Genomic DNA, 24,461 nt, shown 5'->3' on the forward strand with positions numbered 1-24,461 from the left:
AATAGCTTTGAAGTAAAAACGTAAAGAGTTCTACTAAAATTTTCTCGTATGTAATAAAATATGACTCCAAATATATACTGTTTACCCAAGATAAAATGAAGTCTTTCTAGGTATAGCCAGTGTTATAACGAGCAAGCTGCTGCTATTCTAATCTTCTACCATATGGGAATGTTCACATGACGTAGGCAATGAAAATGGATTATCTCAATTTGGTGAGGAGGTAATTCATTTTCTCATAGTTATCATAATATAAATATAATTTGCATTTCAAATATCCACGTTAAATTCCATGAATCAGATTTCCAAACTTTTAAGCCAAATATTCTATGAGTAAATCTATAACAGTAATTGCGAGCCAGTAGAGAGGAATTATACTGTAAATCTGCAGCGACATTTGTATTTGTTAGAAAATAAAAACCCAATTCATTTGCAGTAAGCAACGCCTCTCCTCCCGTGTTAGTAACGAGCTAATAATCGTCTCTGAATGCTGTACAGAACAGCAGTGAGTCAGGAAGTAGCCTTGCAAAGTTATAGGCTAAAAGAAAAGCCTTAAACATTCTTCAGTGAGGCAGATATATATCTGTAAAGTCAGCAGCATGTACAGATAGAAGAAAAGAGTCAGAGAACAGGAGACTCATAGGAAGTGACTTCTTTCTGTCTTTTTCATGCTTTAAAGACCTTTTAAAATTAGTTTTTAAGGATAGAATTAAAATAATGTGTTTTATTAGGACATTTTTATGCATATGTTATTCTTTTGCTAATGCCCTGGAAGCCTTCTTACTGCCCTATCCAAACAGTTTCTCTTCTGTGTTATGCGCGCGCGCGCGCACACACACACACACACACACACACACACACACACACACACACACACGCACGCACACACGCGCGCGCGCGTGCACAATGAGCTGTTCTGTGCACAAGGCAAGAATAATGTAGAAACAATAACCAAAAATATCAGAAATAGAGAAAAATACTTCTAAATATCATCTGGAAGCAGAAGCACAAAGGGCTCTGGTTAGCCAAACTGATCTCAAGATAACGGAGAACTATAGAAGATGTCACCACAGACACCTACCTCAAATTATACCAATCATAGTGATAGAAACAGTAAAGTGTTAGTACAAAACAGGCACATAGTCCAGGGGCAGAAAACTCAATGTGCTATCTCTTGTCCACAAAACCCTCACACACAGGCAGAGTGGGAAGTAATGGGGGAACGTGCTGGGAGTAGGGCGGGTCCAATGTATAAGGTGATGGTGCTACAGTACTCTCAAAGAGATATGTGATGAGTGCTAATCCCTCCAGATAAAATCTAAGAAATGATTCCCCTCAACTCCTTACGGTAAACCAGTAAGATTTCGTTAGGGGTTTCCCCACGTATAAGAATATGAGGAGTTATTTTTAGGAGATTGGGTGATCTCAAACCCCACGAAATCCCAACTCTAGCATAAGTGACAGTTGTTAAATGCTGCATAGAGTGGAACACTCTACTCTCCCAAGACTCCATGTAGTGGGCAGAATTATTGTGTAGTAGAAAAGGGAGGGGGGCAGAAGGGAGCAAGTAGCTGCAGTCAGGTAAAGAACTAAGCAGTCCTGCCCAGTTCAAGGGTAATTACCAACAGACGTGACCTATGGTGGTTCTTGTGAGTCATAACAAATTCAAGAGAGTAAGAGCTGTAGCATATCTACAGTGTGTGTGTAAATGCTGTAATCAATTAGTTTTAAAAACTCAGAAAAAAAGACAATGATATAATTTAGTGGAGTCATACATGAAATTGTAAAAATAAATAAATAAATAAATAAATAAATAAATAAATAAATAAATAAAAACCTCTGACTGGCCAGGGTGCTCTGTGAAAGCGCTATAGAGTTAAATAAGCTGGAAAGACAGCGATGTGTTTTAGAAAAGGCAAGCTGTAGCTCTGATCAGGCCAGTTACTAGTAAGGACATACCCTCTGCTCAGAGGAGCCTCCTACTGTGTCATATACAGTCCAAGAGGCAAAGACGAAGGCTGTGGTCTTAAAGAAGCTGGACAGAAGCTTTCCTTAAACTTTTGTAAGAGTACAAAACCCATTCAAAGGGCTCTACGGTCACGGCTTAATCACCTCAGAAAGGATCACAGCCATGGCAGAGATGGCTTGAAGGTTAAAAGCACTGTTGTTCTTCCAGGAGAGCTGGATTTGAGCAGTGTCCAGTGCTCACGAATATCTGCAACTCCAGTTTCAGGGCATCCAATACCGTCCTCTTGGGTACTACTCACACATACAGTGAACAGACACACAGGTAGGCCAAACACCCACATCTGAAACAAAAAGCAGTCTCCTCCCATAACAGTATTCTGTGCACCATAAATAAGAGGGACACAAATATTTAGGACCAAAAGAAGATGAAGAAATATCTTAAATTTAAAAAGGAAAGTGAGCCCAAGGCAAATAGACTTGCCTGGAATCGCCGAAAGCTACAATGACATCAGGCAGGCGCAGCACATGAGTAGAGGTCTTCACTGAGGATTGCGGCCACAGCTAAAGCACAGTCTGGATTCGCTCCCTTTGCCTCTCCTTTCCTGATAGTACTATGCAGACAGAAGCCGGCTGTCAAGGAACTAATATAGACATGATATAAATATAAGTTATCTTCCAGGGGTAGAAATCACTAGGAGGAAAGATAACAGAAGGTAAGATGGCAAATGGAAACAATATAGCCACCTTGGAGAAGTTCAACATGTGGGTTCATCTGGAAAGCTAGAAAAAGAATTTCATTTTATATATATAGATATGGAAAACTCCTGAGCATAGCTATTAACAATTCTCCAAGCTACTATGAAAATTACACTTCAGAAACAAAGTTAAGTATTTCCTATGTCATATACAATACGTATTTTGAGTATAGTGGTGACATTAGATCTTCTTTCTTTGATATCCCATCCCACACTGCACCATGTGTCCTTTTCTCATAATATCTCTATTTTACCTTATTTCAAAATACACAAAATACAAAACAAGTTAAGGGATGTCAGTGTTCCAGGTACTCAAATTCTTGAGGTAAACTGGCCTTTCCAGGCAAAAGGATATCAGAATGTGTATAATGCAATCAGTTTCTGCTTTATTTACACCTTAATAATCACTAGATAACAGGACTATGATGAGTATTGTTTTTCTACGTCCTGAGATAGTTTCTGGGAATATGAACATGGGTTAGATAAGCTTCTGTCTTTGGTGAACAAGAGTAGAAAATTTGTTCCCTCTCCTATCTCAGTGCTGGGCACACAGTCTGGCTCAAAGGGTCAGTCCAGAGATTACCAAGTCTCAGATTCTTTGCAAATTTAACAGTATTAGGCTTAGGTTCTACCTCACAGAGTGGACCTTAAATCCAATAAAGAAGTGGTTGGCTACCCCCACATTTGTGACACCGTTGCACCAGTATACCTTGCAGGGATGCAAGGTATCTTGTAGGTTGCAGACTTTGTAGCTAAGTAATACTGATGATTGATGGTTCCCTTTCTCCCCAGGCAGCGTGCAAGACACTTTCTAGTACCATGAAGGCCATTCTGTAGGTGTTTAGCATCAGTACTCTCTTCAGCAATAGGGCCTTAGCATCACGTTGTAGAAAGCAACGAATTGTCTTGACAAAAGCCTCTGATGCTTGGAGGACTACATGGGACATCTTTGGCAAAAGATTCAACAAGGTGTAATACATTTCTGGCACTAGAGGTTTTACTTGGTGGCACAAAATGTCTACTTTAGGCATATATCCCTATTGTAGTGTGACTCAATTTAGATTCCCTTCTTTTATGCATATATCTTAGGAATCTTCAACAATATCAGGTTCCATACAGTTTTTCAAAGGCTCCATAGTGTTGATTAGTTGTTATTCACTATAATTTATCCAGTATGAAATTATTTTTGTGAAAATAAAATACCTGAACTCTGGTTTAAAAATCCCAAGCCTTGAGAAATATGCTTATTTTATAAGCATGTATTATACTAAAGAGTCAGGAAATTTTCCAAGTTCTGGGAGCTATAAAGAAATTAATACATATAGCTTCTGTCTAAGCTTACATTGTAAGGTAAAATAGATGAGAATCAGATAATTTCATAAATATTTAACTGTGGTTGTGATCATGACTATTAATAAGCACAGTGTGCTCTAAGGTAATACAATATCAGTATTACTCTAGTCTAAAACATCTGTGATGATTTCCAGAGGAAATGAATTCCAGGCATGACCAGATGAGTGTTATCTTGGTAAAGGGAGGAAGACTGTTAGAACAGAAGAGAATGTTTATAAGTAGTGAGAACAGAATATTCAAAGATCCTTAACAGCAAAGCGAATAGCACAGGGATAAGAACTATATAAAACAAGCCATCAGAATAGACAGAAGAGACACATTAATGAGTTAAATCATGCATGACCATGTTCAAGATTTTGAACTTAAGAGCAATGAAAAGGCACCAAAGTATTTAAAGCAGGGATATATTTTAATAACATTTGCATTTGATTGCAACTGTGTATGCTGTGTAAAGCTAATGGAGGGAAAAATTGGAAAGGAGTCGGAACAGTTAGGAATTATCATTGTCTGGCAGATATTATCATGGGTGATGGTTAAACTTAATGACTCAGTGTTACTGAGAAGCGTGTAAATTAGTGAAATACGTCTGGGTACAGTGTATTGACTAATGGGAATGAACCTGACCTGAATGTGGTGAGTCCCATCCTATAGCCCAGGGCCAACTAGAATACCCAAAGGAAGGGGTTTTTTAGGTAGTTTGGGCTTCTCTTTTTCTGCTTCCTTAGCAACAATGATCTGAGCCTGTAATGCAAAACCAGATGCTCCTGTCTTGGCTTTGCTCAAGAACATAAATAAATTATTTCTAGACATTGTCATTAGGTTGAAACTGTCCAAGAAGCAGCCTGAAGCCATGAATTTAAAACGTCTTTTTTTAACTTCCTTCACAAATTTGACAACTATTGAATAACAGTACCTCAACAAAAAGAGAAGGTAAGTATCAAATATCTATGGGAAAGATGATATATACTGGATAATTTTGAATAGATTGTATCATATAGATAAATTCTCCAATTACATGGCTATTGAGGAAACTTTTTAAATTACTGAAAGAAATAAATGCCTACCATTCAAAAATCTGCTTTAAAATTATAAACCAATAATGGAATGGCATGATTTTTATTTCCCTCTTCAATCACCTCTATATTTTTGAACTTCATATACGGAACACATATTGTTCCTCAAGGCATTAAAAAGAATCCTAGTAAGGGATCTCCACCCCTCCTCCCGCGCTTCCTCTCCAGGGCCCCTCTCAGGCTCTGCCCTCACCTGGCCAAGATAATTTTAGTTTCTCTAGGCTGGAATCTGGATAAGCAAGGCTTGCACCATATTCTCCTACCTCAACATCGAAAGGCGGGATAACCCTCCTACTACCTGTAGAGAAGAGAGAGAGGATTTGAAATCAAATTCAAGGGTCTGGGATCTCTAGACAGAGCCAGACTTTGGGCCCTGGTGTCCGACTCCTTCTGCTGGAGTTCCTCCAGGTGCCATGGAACTGGATCTAAGCCTGTCTCATCTCAGCTGCTACCCAGATATGTGCCCAACCCCTGGGACTCCTCCTGGGACTCCACCATGATAATGCTCTGGGATGTGAAGTGGTTGCAGCCTTAGCCCACCCTGGGTGTCAGGAAACTTGTAGGAGTTTCAGGCAACCTCTTTACCCTCCATTCCCAACCCCTTCCCTGAGCTCTGTAGCCCACCTTCACAGAAACCCATTCTTGCTGGTTCCTCCAGTGTGAGGGGTTTGCTTACTCGAGACTCCAGCTGACTCTATGTGGTGAAGGTGTACAGTGAAGATGGGAGTTGCCAGTCTGTGGAGGTGGCAGCGGGCGCCACGGCTCTCCATGTGTGAGATGCTGGTGCAGCGAGCTCACTCCCTGAGTGATGAGAACTGGGGCCTGGTGGAATGCCACCCCAATTTGGCATTGGAGCAGAGTTTGGAGGACAATGAGTTTGTGGTGGAAGTGCTGAGGCCTGGCCTGTGGGTGGAGACAGCCGCTTCCATAAAAGCTTCGCCAAGTGTGAACTGTTCAAGAGCCCTCCACACACCCTGTTCCCAGAAAAGATGGTCTCCAGCTGTCTGGATACACAAACAGGCATATCCCATGAAGACCTCTTCCAGAACTTCCTGAATGCTAGCAGCTTCCCTGAGATCCAGGGCTTCCTGAAGCTGGGAGTCAGGTCGAAAGCTTTGGAAATGATTCTTCTGCTTTCTGTGTTGAACTGGCCTCTATTACTCTACCAAGGGCACCTCCGAGGACCCGAGACACCTACAGAATGTGGCAGATGTAAATGAGTCCAATGTATATGTGGTGACCCACAGCCGCAAAGTGTATGGAATGCCTACTGACTTCAGCTTTTGTATCAAGCCCAACAAGCTTCAAAATGACCACAAGGGGCTCTTCAAGCATGGGTTACAGCTATAAAAGAATTATCAGCAGGTCTAGTCTCTTTACCTGTGCCTGTCCTATTTGGGGTCTCCACCCTCGAGGAACATCTCACATAATACCCTAGTGGTTATAGACTCTCTGGCCATGCTGGGCGTGTCATTGGGTACACCCGGAAAGCTCTGAGTGCTGCCATCTAGGAGGCCCAGGCCTAGAGGAAGAAGACAAACCACCATCTCAGTCTGCCCACCCCATACTCTGGCTCGAGCCTCAGTGCAGCCATCCATCGCACCCAGTCCTGGTTTCATGGACGAATCTCCCAGGAGGACAGCCAGCGGCTAACTGAACGGCAGGTCCTGGTGGATGGTGTGTTCCTGATCAGAGCGAGTCGGCAGAACCCACAGGGCTTTGTTGTTTCTGTGTCATCTGCACAAAGTCAAGCATTATCTCATTTTGCCAAGCAAAGATGAAGGCTGCCTTTACTTCAGCATGGATGACAGTCAGACCCATTTCACAGACCTGCTGCAGCTGGTGTAATTCCACCAGCAGGACCGAGGCATCCTGCCCTGTTTGCAGCACCACTCCTGTGCTCGTGTGGCCCTCTGAAGCCACTCAAGCTATTCAGCCATGGGGTTTCCTACCACCCTTCTGTTCAGTGGACTCGGTGCAGATGGGTGGGATGGTAAACAGATGAAGAGCTCCCTCCACTTTTTCCCCATTTTTTACCCCCCTCAGGCAATAAAACATCCCCCAACTCTGTCCATCCCTGACTCCTGTCCCCAAGGGAGGCATTGTATTCCTGTCTCCTTGGTAGAGCTCCTGAGGCATTGTTCCAGTGAGGGGCATTAAGAGAGGAGTAGGGGCAGCCCAGGTGGTCTCATGCCCCATCCACACTCTATACAGAGTGAGAGGCCAGTTGATGTGCTCTATGTATACTAGTGACAATAAAGATTATTTTTGACACACCTATGGAAAAATAAATAAATAAAAAGAATCCTATATGTTTTTAAATTACCTTCAACATCTATCTTCCAGTAAGCTAAGCCTAAACTGAGTGCCCTGCTGCTCCAATTTAAATGTGTTTCCTCAGCCGACTCTGGAGTTAGTGGGGAAGTCTAGCTTTCTAACAGCAGGTAATCTAACATCGCCTTTTCTGAAAGTTAAAATTGGTTACCAGAAAACTCACAAATCGCATGAATTGTTTAGTTTTCAGAGATAATGCTGGTTTCTAGCTTAGTTTTGACAAAGTGGAGAATACGAAATTTTTCAGAAGTGCAAAGTGTTTTAAAATGAGAGCAACATAATTACGTAAAGAGAAGCAACGATAGTTATATCTTCAAAAGATGTTCATGTTAAAATGACAATTTATTCTGCTGTATGATTTAACACAAATTGTGATTACTTGTTTCAAGAAGATAATATGACATTCCATTAAACCAAACATCCAAACAGACAATATTCTTAGAAGTGACTTCCTCTCAAAAATGTATTACCTCTGTACTGTGGCACACAAATGCACATACACAGAAATGAATAAATAAATGTAAATGAAAATTATTTCCCTTATATTCTTTTATTTTGGACACTTTTAATAAAAGAGCTAGCTGAGTAATATTTCTTTGAAACATTTATATGTCTAACACTAACAGTTTCCAAATCGACAAGTAGAAGTTATTCTGCTTGGTAAAATAAAGTCTATATAAAACACACACATCTATGTTACACTGCAGAAACAGAGAATGGCTCGTATGGCTGGAACACATTCTCCTACCATTTAGAAGAAAATGGAAACTGAGATCAAGCTGATGGACTTTCAGAGGAAGTACATTCCTGACCACTTCACTGAGAGAGGGAAACTTCCTCTTTAGATCTGCAAAGTCAGTGAGCAGAAGCAGAGGGAAGGACTGCCGTCCTGACCCCCACCACAGGGCTCTCTCCATTCTTAGACTCTGGATAAACTTCCCATGCTATACTGGGCTGTTTTGCCAAAGATAACATTTTATTGTTCAATAGCTGTAACTAATAACAAGTTGACATAAAGTCACATTCCAGTCAGTTTTCCTTATTCCAGATGCTAAGCATGAGAGAAAAAAAGTCCCCAATTCCTGAAAATAGCACTTAAACTCAGAATCAGTAACCTCAGCTCCAGGACACTTCGTCTTCCATAATAAAGTGCTATAAATACCATACTATACAGATAGTACTATACGATTCACTTTTTCTAAAAGGATGAGTGTTCCTTAAACCAAGTGTGTGTGTTTGTGTGTGTGTGTGTGTGTGTGTGTGTGTGTGTGTGTGTGTGCTGTGTGTGTGCTGTGTGTGTGTGTGTGTGTGCGTGTGTGTGTGTGTGCTGTGTGTGTGTGTGTGTGTTTATGCACACGCTCAGGCCCCAACACATGCTTGTTCAAGTGAGTGTACATGCCGTGGCACTCCATGGGGAGATTAGAGTGCTACAGACAACATGGTACTTGGTTCTGCCCTTCCATCATGTGGGGGTTGAACTCAACTAGTCAGGCTTGGAGGCGTGCACACTTACCTGATGAGCAATCCCTGGGGTCCTATTTATTTATTTTAAAGGTGGCAGAGTAAGAGCCAACTAGCTCTAGCAAAACAATAAACCACTCTATATGTGGATTACAGGAAGAATTCAGAAAACCCAGCTGTATTATTGTGAGATACACTATAAGATCTCATACTTTATTCTTTTAAACCTATAAAAAGTAAGTACTAAGCTTTTGCATTGTATTGAGTTGTATAATATTTTGACAATATCTTGCCCAGGAAGCCTTGAGTTTCTAGGCTCAAGAATAAGATCAACTGGCTTCAGTTTGGTGAGTAGTACATGCTAGATGCTAACATCACTAAATACAGCTAAAAACAGTGAATTTCTAACAATATGTCAATTGTCAAAATATTTTTGTAGAAAATTTCCACATATGGTTAATTTTGTATACTGGAGTCATTTTTTTTTTTTTTTGTATTTTAATTCCACAGATTAGAAAGGATCCCTGCATTAAGTGGCACTGAAACCACTCTTCACATAATTCTTTCTTTTGCAGGGATGAGAGTGAGCAGTAAAATAGCCAGTAGGAAAAACAGACCAACATCCAAGAGAAAGAAGACTGGGAGCTAAGCCAACGTGGCCAACCCCAGCAGCAGTATTAAACAGCGATACTCACGGGTACATTTCTGAAAGCCGCTCAGCCAGAGTGAAAGCCACGGGGTCGCGGTCTAAGGCATAGACAGTAACATCTGGTTCCTTCTGCAGAATGGCTTTGCTGTGTCCTCCTGAGCCAAACGTCATATCTAGAAAAACCTTACCAACACAGAAAAGGAGAATTTCTCCTTAGCATGTACACAGCATTGTTTCAACTACTTTAATTTGCAGAAGCAGAAAATTATAAAGATAAGAACAAACATAAAAACAGTTATTGGCTGCCTAATTTTTTTTTCAGACACACACATACGAGAGAGAGAGAGAGAGAGAGAGAGAGAGAGAGAGAGAGAGAGAGAGAGAGAGAAACCTGATTGATTATAATATCAGGAAATAATGCACTGCATGTACTGGAAAACGAAGTCGCATTAATATTTCACCATGAGGTCAAATTGGTCACACAGTTGTGATATTTCTGTGCTTCACAGATAGCTGAAAGCTGGAATTATTTCTAAAAACTTCTCACCATTGGAGATGACTTAAAATTAGTGTATCTCACTTCATAATGATTTCATTTAACTACTTTAAATAAAATCTAGACATAGTCATACAGGTGGGAATGAGAAGGAATGTTCCTAGAAATAGTCACAGAACAAATATACATACATACATGTGTGTGTGCATGTGTGTGTATAATCTGAAAAAAATTAGCAATCACAAGACCAAAAAGAAAGGAATTAAAGGCTTTATATTTCTAAACACCTGAGACAAATTCCAAGCTTGCCGTGAAATTCAGTGCAAGTGTTTAAAGTAGGTATGGATGTTTGGAAAAAAAAAAATCTCCAAAGCAACACAATTCAAGAACCTTTAAATTTTCCAGTATTTAAAAGCAAGAAGGATAAGAGTCACAAGAAATAGTATACAGACTGAGCGGGTTCTATTTATGCATATAAATATGTATGTAACAGTAATTAATGAAAATAAGGAAGCTTGGAATTTGAAAGAGAACAAGGAGAGGTATATGTGAGGGTTTGGAGGGAAAAAGAGGGAATGATTTAATCAGTCTAATTTTTTACAAATTTTAATTATTTTATTTATTTACGTTCCAGTCATTCCCCCTTCCCTGCCCCCCTCCCAAGTCCCCCAGTTCCTCACTCCATTCTCCTCCCCCGTGCCTCCAAGAAGGTGCTCCTCCTCCTCACCAGGCATCCCTCTTTCCTGGAACCTCAAGTTCCTCCAAGATTAAACACATCTTTACCTACTGTGGCCAGACCAGGCAGTCCTCTGCTGTACCTGTGCCAGGGGCTTCAGACCTGCCCCTGTATGCTCCTGATTGCTGACTCTGTCTCTGGGGACTTCCTGGGGTCCGGGTTAGTTGAGACTACTAGTCTTCCTAGGAGGTCGCTCTCCCCTTCAGCCTCTTCAATCTGTCCTATAATTCAACCATAGGGGTCCCTGACTTCAGTCCACTAGTTGACTGTAAATACCTGCATCTGTCTCAGTCAGCTGCCGGTAGGGCCTCTTGGAGGACAGCCATGCCAGGCTTCCCTTTGTAAGCACATCATATCATCAATAATAGGGTCAGGTCTTGGTGCCCAGGCAAGAGATGGATCCCAACTTGGGCAGGTCATTGGACCAACTTTCCCTAAGTCTCTTCTCCATTTTTGTCACTGCAATTCTTTTAGATAGGAAGAATTATGGTTCAGAAATGTAGACTATGGTTTATTAACCTTGTCCTTCCACTTGAGGCCCTGGTTATCTACTGGAGATGAGCTCTGAATTTTCTCTATCCAATATTGGGCATTTTGGTTAAGATCATCCCCACTGAATCCTGAGAGTCCCTCACCTCCCAGGTCTCTGGTACTTTCTAAAGGGTCTCCCTACCCCATGGCTGCTCATTTCTATTTATTCTCCTGACTTTCTGGGCTTCACTCTGTTCCCCTGCACCCCACACCATGCCTGATTCTGTTCCCCTTTTTCCTTGCCCCTTCCTTCTTCCATCCAGGTCCCTCTCCCCCTCTGCCCCCTGTAATTGCCTTCTTCCCCTTCTAAGTGGGATTGAAGCATCCTCACTTGTGTCTTTCTGCTTCTTACCTTCCATCTGTCGGTGGCACGCTTGGTTTTCTGGGTTTTTGCTTGTTTGTTTGTTGTTGTTGTTGTTGTTGTTGTTGTTTTGCTAATATGCACTTATTAGTGAGTATATACCTTTTGAGCGTGAGTTACCTCACTCAGGATAATATTTTTAGTTCCATCCATTTACCTGTAAAATTCATGATGTCTTTGTTTTTAATAACTGAATAGCATTCCATTGTGTAATAAACCACATCTCCTGTATTCATTCTTTGGTTGAGGGACACTGTTACAAGCTTCTAACTATTACAAATAAAACTGCTATGGAGGAGCACATGTTCTTATGGTATGATGAGGCATCTTTTGGATATATGGTCAAGAGTTGTATCGCTCGGTCCTCAGGTAGAACTATTTTCAATTTTCTGAGAAATCACCAGATTGATTTCCAGAGTGGTTATACCAGTTTGCAATTCCACCAGCAGTGGAGTAGTGCTCCTCTTTCTCCACATCCTTGTCAAGATGTGCTGTCACTTGTGTTTTTGATCTTAGCCTTCTGACTAGTGTAAGGTAGAATTTCAGGGTTGTTTTGATTGCATTTCCCTGATGACTATGGACTTAGAACATTTCTTTAATTGCTTCTCAACCATTTGAGATCCTTTTGTTGTGATTTCTCTGTTTAGCTCTATACCCTTATTTCTCAATTGCGTTGTTTGAGTTTTTGGAGGTTACTTCTTGAAAATGTGGTTCATTTACACTTTGAAATACTACTCAGCGATTAAATACAAGGACACCATGAAATTTGCAGTCAAAGGGATGGAACTAGAAAATATCATTCTGAGTGAGGTAACCCAGACCCAAAAGGGCATGCATGGTATGTACTCATTTATAAGTGGGTACTAGCCATAAATTCCAGGATACCCATGCTACAGTGAAAAGTCCCAAAGAAGCTATAAAAACAAGGAGCAGCCAAGTGAGGACCCTTGACTCTCACTCATCTGGCAAACAAAACAGTCACTAAGGCAGATGGAGGGAGAGAAGTGTGTGTGAGAGGACAGGGGAAGGGGAATGGAAGGGGTGGGGACCAGGTCTGGGTTGAGCCAAAAGAGAGGGCCAGGAGAATTAATGGAAACTTGCAATGGGGGAGGCTCCCAGGCTTCTATAGGGATGACTCTAGTTGAGACTCCTTAAAGTAGGGAACATGGAGCCTCAAGTGCCCACCTGCTATAGCCATGCAGGAGTCCCAGGGGACACCATCTCACTCACAAAACCTTCTCACCAAAATTTGACCTGCTTAGTAGAAGTGTAGGGCAAAGGTGGAAAAAACAGACAATTGATTCATTTAAAAAAAAAAGCTCTTTGATGATTGTCCTTCCCCATCTCTTTTGGTTCATTTTGGTTGAAAGTCTATTTTATTAGCTCTTAGGTTGGGTACTCTAGCTTACTTCTTGGGTCTTTTGGGCGTTCCCACTTGCTCAGAGAAGAAGGGGAGGAGGGATAGGGGATGGATTGTGAAAGATAGTGAATAGAAGGAGAGCAGAGAGTGGGTTAAAAAGTGAATAAATAAAAACTAAAATTAAATGAAAACAAAACAAAACCTAATGACAAAAAGAGAGAGAACTCCTTAAGAATATTAATAATTTATAGTCTGTTACATTGTTTAATTCTATAATATGATTTATTTCTTAGTTGGCAATCTTCACATTTAAGATGAGAAAATAATTATATTTTACTTTGGGTTAACTAGTTTTAATGTAATATAATTAAATAATATTTTATCTTTACAATCATCTAAAAATCAAAAAATTATACTGTTCTACTTATTTCCTTCACAGTGAACTACCTGAATCACAGTTCAGACCTGATTTGGACAGAGGAAGAACAAATTACAGAGCAAACAGTGATGTATGTAACTGACTAATCTAATCCTTCAACTTATGAGGAGACAGAAATCAAGAAGGAAGTTGGTTGAGGACGATGCTTCCACTAAATCAATCATTTTGTGATCTTTCTATTTCATCCCGTAATACTTCCTATGAAAATTACATGATATCATGAAATGAAAATTTGTTCTTTGAAAGTTTTATATTCTTAACATAAGCACAGGCCTAAGTATGAGCTTTGCTCCGTATGTCTCCACCACACTTAAAAGCATCCAGTGTTCAACCATTTCACATCACGCGGTGCCTTCTTATGAAGATAAGCTGACTGGTCATACTACACAAATAAAGCACATGCTCTGTAGGATACCTGGTACACATACAACTTGCTCCTTGTCACACACCCTGATCAGGACAACCTTACTCACAGGTTATAGCTTTAAGGATGAACTGTGAAATGTAAAAGTAGTAACAAAAATTAAAATGATACATGTAAATCAAAGAACCATGGGTGGATAAAGCTAATAATAATACATAATTTTAATTCCATGCTCATAAAAATGTTTGACTTCCTGACTCTACTTAGCCCTACAATTGCATGCTTGCCATGTTTGGAAGTTTCTAAGATATAAAGTGATAGAGATCACTGTACCTGAAATCATCAACAAAGACTCAAAAATTGATAACTTTGTATCCTTTCAATATAGCAGTTCAAATTATTAAAAGCTTTTAAATTTCACATGGGAAAATCCACTGCTAAAATTGGACATGAGAAAATTTTTAGCCACAAACAGCATGAGGACAGATCTCCCAGTTACATTTTCCTAATGTTCATTAGTCATTTCCAATCTGTGCAAGACTTTAATAGTAAGTTACCATCTGAATTTGGAAACAATATGGCCTGACTTCATAAGATTTCTTCATAAGAGTTTTTTTCCTGGCAGTTTTTAATTTTGACTTTTTAAAAGAAATAACATGCTTTAAAAATATTTACAGTTAAATTTCACTTGTCAACAATAAATTCCATCCTGGATTACTGAAATACATAAACAACATACTTAACCTTAGGGATTTTTAGGAAATAGTTAACATATGTTCATTCATAATCTATACATTCATTGAGTTTTCTGTACTGATATTGCTATAGAAGACAATATAAATGCTGTGTATGAGCACTCTAGTTTGATGTGGTGATTTGAGTATGCTTATAAGTAACTGTAACATCAATAAAATATCTACAATACCTACAATATAAGAAAGGAAAAAAGGAGATGAGAAATGAACAATCCTCAGGTATATTCCAGATGTTTTGCTATTTCCTGCAACTTAATCCTTCCTTTATCCATATGGTAGTTAGCACTGTGAACCAGACAACTTATGGAAAATGTTGAAAAGGTGGTATCATGTCAAATTGTGCTATTCTTGACATACCAGGGCAAAGAATTTATATCATTTTAGGTAAAAAGTGAAGGTCTTTGAACATTACTCTTTTCAGTGATAGTGGGGGAAAACTCACAGTCCTGTGCATGGTAGGCAGTATCAAATGATTTTTGAAGTATAAACTCTTCCTGAATAATTGTTAGGAGCCAGTAGCATTAAATGGATACAAGAATATAAGAAATAGTGGCTAAGAGGCCTCAATAAATAGAATACTGAGATAGCTGCCGGCAAGAAGATGCTGAATGGGATGAAGGAAGGAATGTTTATAGCAAGAATAGTACAAAGTGTATGTTACATTTGTTGAATGGGTATTTCATGTCGAAAACAACCAGAAACACTTCATCTTTGTTATATAGTCCTTGATAAGTAAGCATAAACACATATGGAACCAAATAATTATCAAACTCTGGGATACCTTAATTAGCAATACTATACAGAGGACAAAAAGGGAAGTTAATAAAGGGTTAAGTAAATTGTCTAATCATCGTGAATGTCAGATACATATTGCAAAATAGTTTTGTTTCCTGAACCCATACTATGATCTACTTTGCTTTTATATCAATAGAATAGACTAATTGGACGTGGTCGGTGGAACAATTAGAGCTATAGCAACTGGTCCTAAAGCATGGCATCTGGGTAATAACGAGTTACAGAAACCACACATTACAAAATTACACAGTCACCTCTCACTGCATACTACAGAACATGCTCTGTGAATAGGACTAATAGTTTTCTGTCTTGAATTGAGCATAGCTATCACTACTCCAAAGAGCCCCTTGCAAGATTGGCCAACTGACATGCCCTGCTGGAAAGATCTCACCAGACCCATGACCCACAAAAGGCAGAGCAACAAACGGCTGTGTACTTGAAAAATTCATGTCATTTTTATAAATCCTAAAAATTTCTCATCAAACAGAAAAGTATAACAAGATCACTTCAGCAAACACAACTTCAAGGCATAATTAGGGCAGAGGCAGAAAGGAGATGAACGTTTCTTTTGAGAGGGAGGTGTGTTTATGTGGGCGTGCTTGGCCAGGCATGGAGCTGTGTAGGCAGAGGTCAACTTTGGGTGTTTTCCTCTATCATTCCCTGTCTCAGTTCCTGAGGCAAGGTCTCTCAGAAGCCTAGAACTTACTGTTTTGAGTAGAATGACAGGGTAGGCAGCCCCTAGAACACATGCATCTCCAAGCCACATAATGACTGGAGACACAGGGAGGTGCACTATGGCCAGGCTTTCATATGCCTGCTACAATATTTGTCCTGAAGGCCTCATGCTATGGCATTTGTCCTGAAGGCCTCATGCTTTTGCTACAAGCACTTTACCCACTGAGCCATATCTTCAACCAAGACAAGTGTTTTTTTTTTTTTTTCTCTATTCCCTCCATATAGCTCTTCATACCTTGAGCTAAGCATGATAACATGGATTTGTATTCCCAGTAGCTAGGACTTGGCACACTGATAGAGGGATATCTTCAGTCCCAGATATAGCTAGCAAGGACTAAATAACAAAACCATGACTCGAGTTTAAAAATAAAAATGGTAATGGAAAAACGTTTTTTGCACCAGAAGAAAGAAAATGTAAAGTATGAGAAGACGCAGGTACGTTGGACCATGGTCATGATGTCCTAAACCCGGGCAACCCCTCAGACATCATACCTCATGCGTTGGCTGTGGCATGTTTTGCAGGATGGATACTGCCAATGAAACAGCTACTCTCAATTCCTGTACGAAACTTTTAGGCATTTAATCAAGAGTCTGGGGTAATAACAGCTGATTACACCGTTACACTTTGGTCTAGCAAATAAAGCTCCATGTCAATCTAGATTTGAAGAAGCCTTCATTGCTTCTGCAGGATGTGGTGTGTGGTCCAATCACATACATGATGACTTTTCACCTTACTAAACGAGACATAGATTAATCATGATGTCTAGGAATAGTCTCATTAACCTTGTCTCTTTATGTTCCCCTATACGGTTGCAATAGAGGACACCTAAAGGCCAACCTCGGAACTTAAGCTGTACAATAAAGAGATTCACAAACTTTCCAGCCAAACCAACAGCCTTCATATGGTAAATACCTTAAAAAGGGACCATGATGGCAAGAAAATCATCAATCTTGTTGATCCAACGCCAAACCTTGCCAACTGGGTCCATTGGATATTTTTTCTTTTTCTTTTTCTTTTTTTCTTTCTTTTTTTTTTGTCTGTTCTTGTGCTACACTCTTGGAATTATATTATACCAACAGTCTCAGTTTTATATTTTTCAGATGCTACCTCATGAGCCAAGGCTACATGCTGTAATTAAATGACTATCATGTGTTCGTCTGGATCTTTACCATTGCTTAAATTTTAAGCTGGCCTCTTAAATCAACCCTCCTGTGACACACTCTGCAGAACCCTCCTACATAGTTCCATTTGCCAGTTCAAAGCAGTTAGAGAAGTTGACTCCTCCAGCCCCTTAAGAGCACACTTAGTGTGGCCCCTGAGAGGGGAAGGAGTAGGAGTTAAACAGACTCCTAATAGGTACACATGTAAGAATACACAGAGCTAGATAATAAAGTCGGAAGTTTCAGCTTCATCTCTACCCTGCTAACCTGGGGCAATGGTCTGCAAGGCGTTTTCTCCAGCTAGTAGAGCCCTGCTGCTAGAGAACCAATTTGACAAGTTTAAGGCTGGATCAATGTTTGCCTCAAAGTTCTGGGCCTAATCAGTCTTGCTGCTTTTGTCAAACTGACAGCCATAAATTAGAGTTGCTCAAACACCTTTGAATCCCCAGTCCTTGAGCAGAAACTGGTTTGGCTTGTTGAATACCCTCTCATTTATAGAGACAGGCGCTCTCTCTCTCTCTCTCTCTCTCTCTCTCTCTCTCTCTCTCTCTCTCCCTCCCTCCCTCCCTCCCTCCCTCCCTCCCTCTCCCTCTCTCCATTTCTTACCTTTACATGTGTATTCCTTAACTTTAGTGAAAGATCCTTTTTACTGGCAGTTGAATATGTATGTATGTACATATATTTCTATAACATCTTTTATAACATCTGTGTAAATCTAAACTTTTGGTGTTGTAAACTTGAAGCAATTAAGTGATGGCACTTCTGAGGGAATATTTTGAAAAAAATACTAAAAAACAAAATCTATTGCCATAATAGTTCAATAGTGCATGTATTATTAAAGAAGTCTGACTTCTAACAGTACTAAAAATTTTTATAATTATATTTTAAATATAAAATACATTATATTTTAAATATGTTACATTATAATTATATTTTAAGATATAATTATACTTTAAAAGACTTCATAATTTAAAAAATCCTCAATGCATGTGAAAATGCAAAATTAAATATACACACACTAGAAAGTAGTCTCAGGAAATACTGTGGCCCTGGGGGTGAATCCGTATTCATCGGCAACATACACTATAGAGGAGACTCTTAGATGTAGTTGGTGAGAAATGAGCTTTCTGAAAGATTATTCGAACATTCTGATAAAAATAATGTGTGTGATTAATTCCAGAGCAGCTGACCATGATGCTAAGGTACCTTTGCTTGGTAAGTTACTTCTTCTCTTCCTTCCCTTTCCCCCAATGCTAGTTACAAACCTAGAGCTCAGTACCCCTCTTTATCATGGGCCTACTTTGTCAAGTAAGCTGCTTCTTACCTTTTCCATTCTCCTCACCACCACCCACATCCCACCTAGGTCCAGATTGGTGCCTGCATCTTTTGTTTTTTCTGATGAAGGGATGAGATGTGAGCTGTTATACACAGCTTGGGCAGAGCCCGGAGCATTTCCTTCTGTTTTAACTAGGCCCAGGCCTAGGACTGGAAGCTTCTAGCCTCCTTAAAATTTAATCTTCCAACCTGTCTAATTCATTCCAGCTTCTCTCAGCTTCTAACTGAATTGCTCTCTTTGGCCTCATTCTAACTTTGTCAATATGTTCTAATCATCTGGTTCTTTCTCAATCACTGGCTTGCTCTGTCTTCACCTGTGTCTTCCTTGTTCTCTCTGCAACCAGTTTCTGTATAACTATTCCACACAAAAAACAAATACCACATGCTTTTCTCTCCCACTGCCTTTACATTGCCCCTTCCTTTGCTGTTCTTGTGTGAGATGGGGTTATCCTCCCTGACTCATTCTGTCAAATCATTCTCTGATTCCTCACTTTTTCCTACCAAATCCCTTGATTCATTACTGTCTTTGATGTTCCCTGTAGTATCTGCCTACTAAGTACTTACATAGCTTTATTTGTAACTCTCATGCAGGCTTATATGAAAGAATAAAAACCTCTCAGAAGAATATGAAAGTTACAGTACAAACAAAACAGATAGCGTCTCTTCTTTTTCCACCTTATCAGGGGTGTTATTGTCAGAGTAATGACTCACACTGTACAAGCTCCCCAAGCATTTGATCTGGTACCTTCAACTGTTCCCTACTTACAAATGAACATCTATTTACCGTAACAAAGTATATATTTGGTCAACTTTCAGAATGTCTTCTTTAGCAATATATAGCAAGCCAATAGACAACATCAAATTAAATAGAGATAAACTTAAAGCATTTCCACTAAAATCAGGACCCAGACATGGCTGCCTTCTCTCCCCCTATCTCTTCAATATAGTACTTGAAGTTCTGGCTAGAGCAACAAGAAACTAAAGGAGATGAAGAGGATACAAATTGGAAAAGAATAAGTTAAAGTATTACTATCTGAAGATGATATGATAGTATGCATAAGTGACCCCCAAAATTCTACCTGACAATTCCTAAAACTGATAAACACCTTCAAGAAAGTGGCTGGATACAAAACTAACTGGAAGAAATCAACAGTCCTACTCCACACAATCAATAAACAAGCTGAGAAAGTTATAGAAATAGTACCATTCACAATGGCCAAAAATAACGCAAAATACATTGGTGTAATTCTAACCAAGAAAGCGAAAGACAAGAACTTCAAGTCATTCATTGGATCAGTTGGATTAATATAGTTAAAATGGCCATCTTGTCAAAAGCAATCTACAGATTCAATGCAATTCCCATCAAAATTCCAACACAATTCTTTACAGATCTTGAAAGAACAATGCTCAACTTCATATGTGAAAAAAAATTCAGGAAAGTCAAACAATTCTGAACAATAAAAGAACTTCTGGAGATATCACCAGGCCTGACTTAAAGCTGGATTGCAGAGCAATAGTAATAAAAACTGCCTGGCATGGGTATAGAAACAGGCAGGTGTATCAATGGAATCTAATCAAAGACCCAGAAATAAACACACATACCTATGATCACTTGATTTTTGACAAAAAAAAAAGCCAAATTTATACAATGGAACTAGGAGAACATTTTCAACAAATGGTATTGGTTTAACTGGATGTGTGCATGTAAAAGAATGGAAATAGATCCATAGTTATCACCTCGAACAAAAGTCAAGTCCAAATGACTCAACATAAAACCAGACACTCTGAATCTAATTAAAGAGAAAGTGAGAAAAAACCCTGAACACATTGGTATCTGAGAAAATTTCCAGAACAGAACACCAATCACTCAGGCACTAAGGTCAAGAATTAATAAACGGGACCTCATGAAAACTGAAAAACTTCTATAAGGCAAAGGACACTGTCAATAGGTCAGAACAGCAGACTACAAACTCTGGAAAAAATCTTCACTAACCCTTCATCTATAAGAGGGTTAATATCCAAAATATATTAAAACTCAAGAAGGTAGACTCCTAAAAAACAAATAACCCAATCAAAAAATAGGTGATAGAACTAAACAGAGAATTCTCAACAGAAGAATCTTGAACAGCTGAAAAGCACTTAAAGAAATATTTAACATCCTTAGTCATCAGGGAAATGCAAATCAAAATAATCCTCAGATTCTACTTTAGAACAATCAAAATAACTAAGATCAAAAACTCAAGGAATAGCACATATTGGCAAGGATATGGAGAAAGAGGAACACTCCTCTATTGCTGGTGGGATTGCAAACTGGTACAACCACTCTGGAAATCAGTCTGGAGGTTCCTCAGAAAATTGAAAATAGTTCTACCTGAAGACCCACTATACCACTCCTGGGAATATACCCAAAAGATGCTCCACCATACCACAAGGATACGTGTTCCAGTATGACCAGGGCAACTTTATTCATAATATCCAGAAGCTGGAAGCAACACAGACGTCCCTCAGTCGAGGAATGGATATAGAAAATGTGGTTCATTTAGTCAATGGAGTACTATTCATCTATTAAAAACAAGTGTATAATGAATTTTGTTGGTAAATGGATGGAACTAGGAAATATCCAGAATGAGGTCATCCAGTCCCAAAAGGACATGTACAGTATATACTTACTGATAAGTGGATATTAGCCAAAAAGTACAGAATATCCATGATATACCCCATAGACCCAAAGAAGCTAAACAGGAAGGAAAGCCCAACTGAGGATGATTGAATCCCACTTAAGAGGTTGAAAAACAGTCATGGGAGGCAGAGGGATGGAGGGATCTGGGTGGGAAGGGGAGAGCAAAGGGAAGAGCTGGGTGGGATCAGGCATATGGAGAGACAGGAGAGAGTGCCTGAGGGCCAAGAGAATGAATGGAAATATGTTGCTTCCAGGGGTCAGGGATGGGGAGATTCTCTAAGAAGTCCCAGAGACCTTGGATAAGGGAGGCTCCCAGGAGTCAATGCAGGGAATCTTACCAGAAATGCCCAACAATTGGGATATGGAACCTGAAGAGACCACCTCCAGTAGCCAGAAAACAACCTCAGTGGAGGGATAGTGGCGCCAACCCACTTTCAAATCTCTTAACCCAAAATTCGTCCTGTCTAAAAGAAATGCAGGGACAAAAATGGAGCAGAGACTGGAGGAATGGTCAACCAGTGAGTGACTGGTCCCATGGGCCAGGACCAAACCCTGACACTATTAGTGATGCTATGCTGTTCTTGCAGACAGGAGCTTAGTATAGCAGCCCTCTGAGAGCTCTACTCAGCAGCTGACTGAAACAGATGCAGATAAATAGAGACAAACATTGGCTAGAGGTTGGGGACCTCTATGGAAGAGTTAAGGAAAGGATTGAAGGCTCTCAAAGAGATGACAACACCATGGAAACTAACCGTATCAACTAACTTGGATCCCTGGTAGCTCCCAGAGACTAGACCACCAACTCAAGAGCATACACAAGCTGATCTAAGGGCCCTGACATATACGTGATAGAGGGTTGCATGGTCTGGCCTCAGTGGAAGAGGAACACCTAGTCCTCTAGAGACTTGATGAACCAGGGTTGGGGATACAGGGGGATGATCTCTCAGAGGCGAAGGGGATGAAGAATGGAGGAACTCTGTGAGGGGATACCGGAATAGGGGGCAATATTTGGTATGTAAATTAATTAATTAATTAATTAATCATATTCTTTAAAATTATATTTAACTAAATTATTAGACAATCATTCATCATTGTGAAGTTTCCACTCTGCAACATGGTTTTGATTTCAATCCACATTCTCTTAATCTCCTTGTACAAGGAACAGGAGAGCTAACACAAATTACTAAAAATACTATGGTGTGGGTAGTGACAGTGAGCTTCTTTCATACAGATTTTTGGCCAGAAAATGAAAATGACAATCTTTCAGGAGTGTGTGTGTGTGTGTGTGTGTGTGTGTGTGTGTGTGTGTGTATCTGAGAGAAACAGATAAGGAGGGGGGGAGGGAGGGAGAGAGAGAGACAGAGAGAGAGACAGAGAGAGAGACAGAGAGAGAGACAGAGAGAGAGACAGAGAGAGACAGAGAGAGACAGAGAGAGAGAGAGAGAGAGAGAGAGAGAGAGCAAATGTGCAGAGGCTAGAGGACAGCTCCATGTGCTATGCCTCTCATTTGCCAAGGGCCTCCCCAAGGAGGTTAGCACACTTGGTTTGTGAGCCAGAAATAACATTTTTCTTCATGTTCCTAGTGCAAATAGAACAAGTGCATAGGGCCATGCCCAGGTTTATCAAGGGTACAAGGAAATCAGGCCCAAGACCCGATGCTCATGAAGCAAGTACTTTACCTACTACTCACATGGGTCGCTGATGGTTTTCTTTTTAATTTTTTAAGAAAAAATAGTTTTACCTACCTCATCAAGAAATTTATATCACATAAAACTCCACAAACATTATAAATACAGAGCAAGTTAGACAAGTATTTTCTTTAAGGATTATTAATCATGTAAACTCATAGTAATCTAAATAATAATACTGATACCTTCATTCACTCTTGATCAACTATTCTTTGTAATAAATGATTTTACAAACAAATAATTTAAGTGATGGCATTCTAATAATGAATTCATTTGATTTTCACTTTGTTTTGATTTTGAAACAACATTTCCAGTATCCACGGTTCAAACTTTAAACATATATATATATATATATATATATATATATATATATATATATATATATATATATATATCTTTGCATAGGTTAGGCAAGCACTCTAATAAATAAGGTACATTCCTAAACCATCTCCAATAGTCTAATCATAATCATTAAATTAACAAAAAGTTGTGGTGAGTTTTTCTATGACACAAATAAAAATAGAAAATGTTTATATCCTAGTGGCTGATCCATAGGTGTCCATACCTGTGCAAGCATACTCATAATGGTACATGTATAGATGATCAGGACCATCTGTACTTAATGGTGTATGCATGTATGTATGCAAATTTCAAGCTTGGAATACTGCACACTAAAGCACCAGAAAACTCTTGCTTGGAGTAGCTGTTACAAAGAAAAGGTTAAGGAAATGTATCTTTAATAAGTTAGTAAAGGGAAAAATCAGTCAAGAGAGTGTCTTCTTAGTAATTAACATAATGAAAAGGAAGCACTTTCTTCAGAGAAATTTTAATCCAACAACATGGCTGCTCTGATAACATCCAATGACCTCATAGGTCTATGTGACCTGGCTAGAATGCAGTCAGGCTGGACACACCTTTAATCCCTCTGGCTGGAATATAGACAGGCTCTTACTCCCAAACAACGATATCTAATTGAGGGTCAAAGTGACAAATAAGATAAAAATGTAACAGAATGAGTCAGAGGTAGGATGTACCCAATTCCCAAGAGAATCTATTTAAGAGCAGCACAGAAAGAGTCAGTAAGTTGGGAATCAGTCGAATTGAGCGAGTTGGGAGTCAGTGTAATGAGTGCAGTGCAGTGGGGTTGAGTTATTCATAAGTTCAGTGTAGTGAATGCAGGTCAGCAGAGGTAGTTAAAGCCAGAGAAGGAAAAGGAGCCAAAAGATTGTAACAAATTGCCAGAATTAATTTGAGACCAAGCAGAGTGATTGAATGAGCAGCTGAGAAAAGCCAAGTTGAAACTGTCAGCTTAGAGAGGAGTTTGAGCCGGAATAGCTGAGTTGAACCAGCCAGCCAAAGTTCAAAATGAGAAAGGGTAAACTTCTTCAGCAGCAAGCCTCCAAGATTACAATTACATTAGGTAAATAAAAGTTCT

The 24,461-nt window shown here is 39.6% G+C and overlaps 1 protein-coding gene and 1 pseudogene across 12 annotated transcripts in view; one reads left to right on the forward strand and one right to left on the reverse strand.

The window, feature by feature from the left end:
* The window catches only part of Mettl15 (methyltransferase 15, mitochondrial 12S rRNA N4-cytidine), a 180,779-nt gene that overhangs the window by 86,035 nt on the left and 70,283 nt on the right, over positions 1-24,461 (reverse strand). For all 12 annotated transcript variants that reach the window (NM_001431513.1, NM_001431512.1, NM_001431511.1 and 9 more), the window contains 1 exon segment: positions 9,637-9,773. In NM_001431513.1, coding sequence (NP_001418442.1) covers positions 9,637-9,773 — 137 coding nt within the window.
* On the forward strand, positions 5,540-7,063 carry Grb7-ps1 (growth factor receptor bound protein 7, pseudogene 1; annotated as a pseudogene).

The sequence above is a fragment of the Rattus norvegicus genome, chromosome 3, assembly GCF_021556685.1.
Source record: "Rattus norvegicus strain SHRSP/BbbUtx chromosome 3, alternate assembly SHRSP_T2T, whole genome shotgun sequence".
Lineage (NCBI taxonomy): Eukaryota > Metazoa > Chordata > Mammalia > Rodentia > Muridae > Rattus > Rattus norvegicus.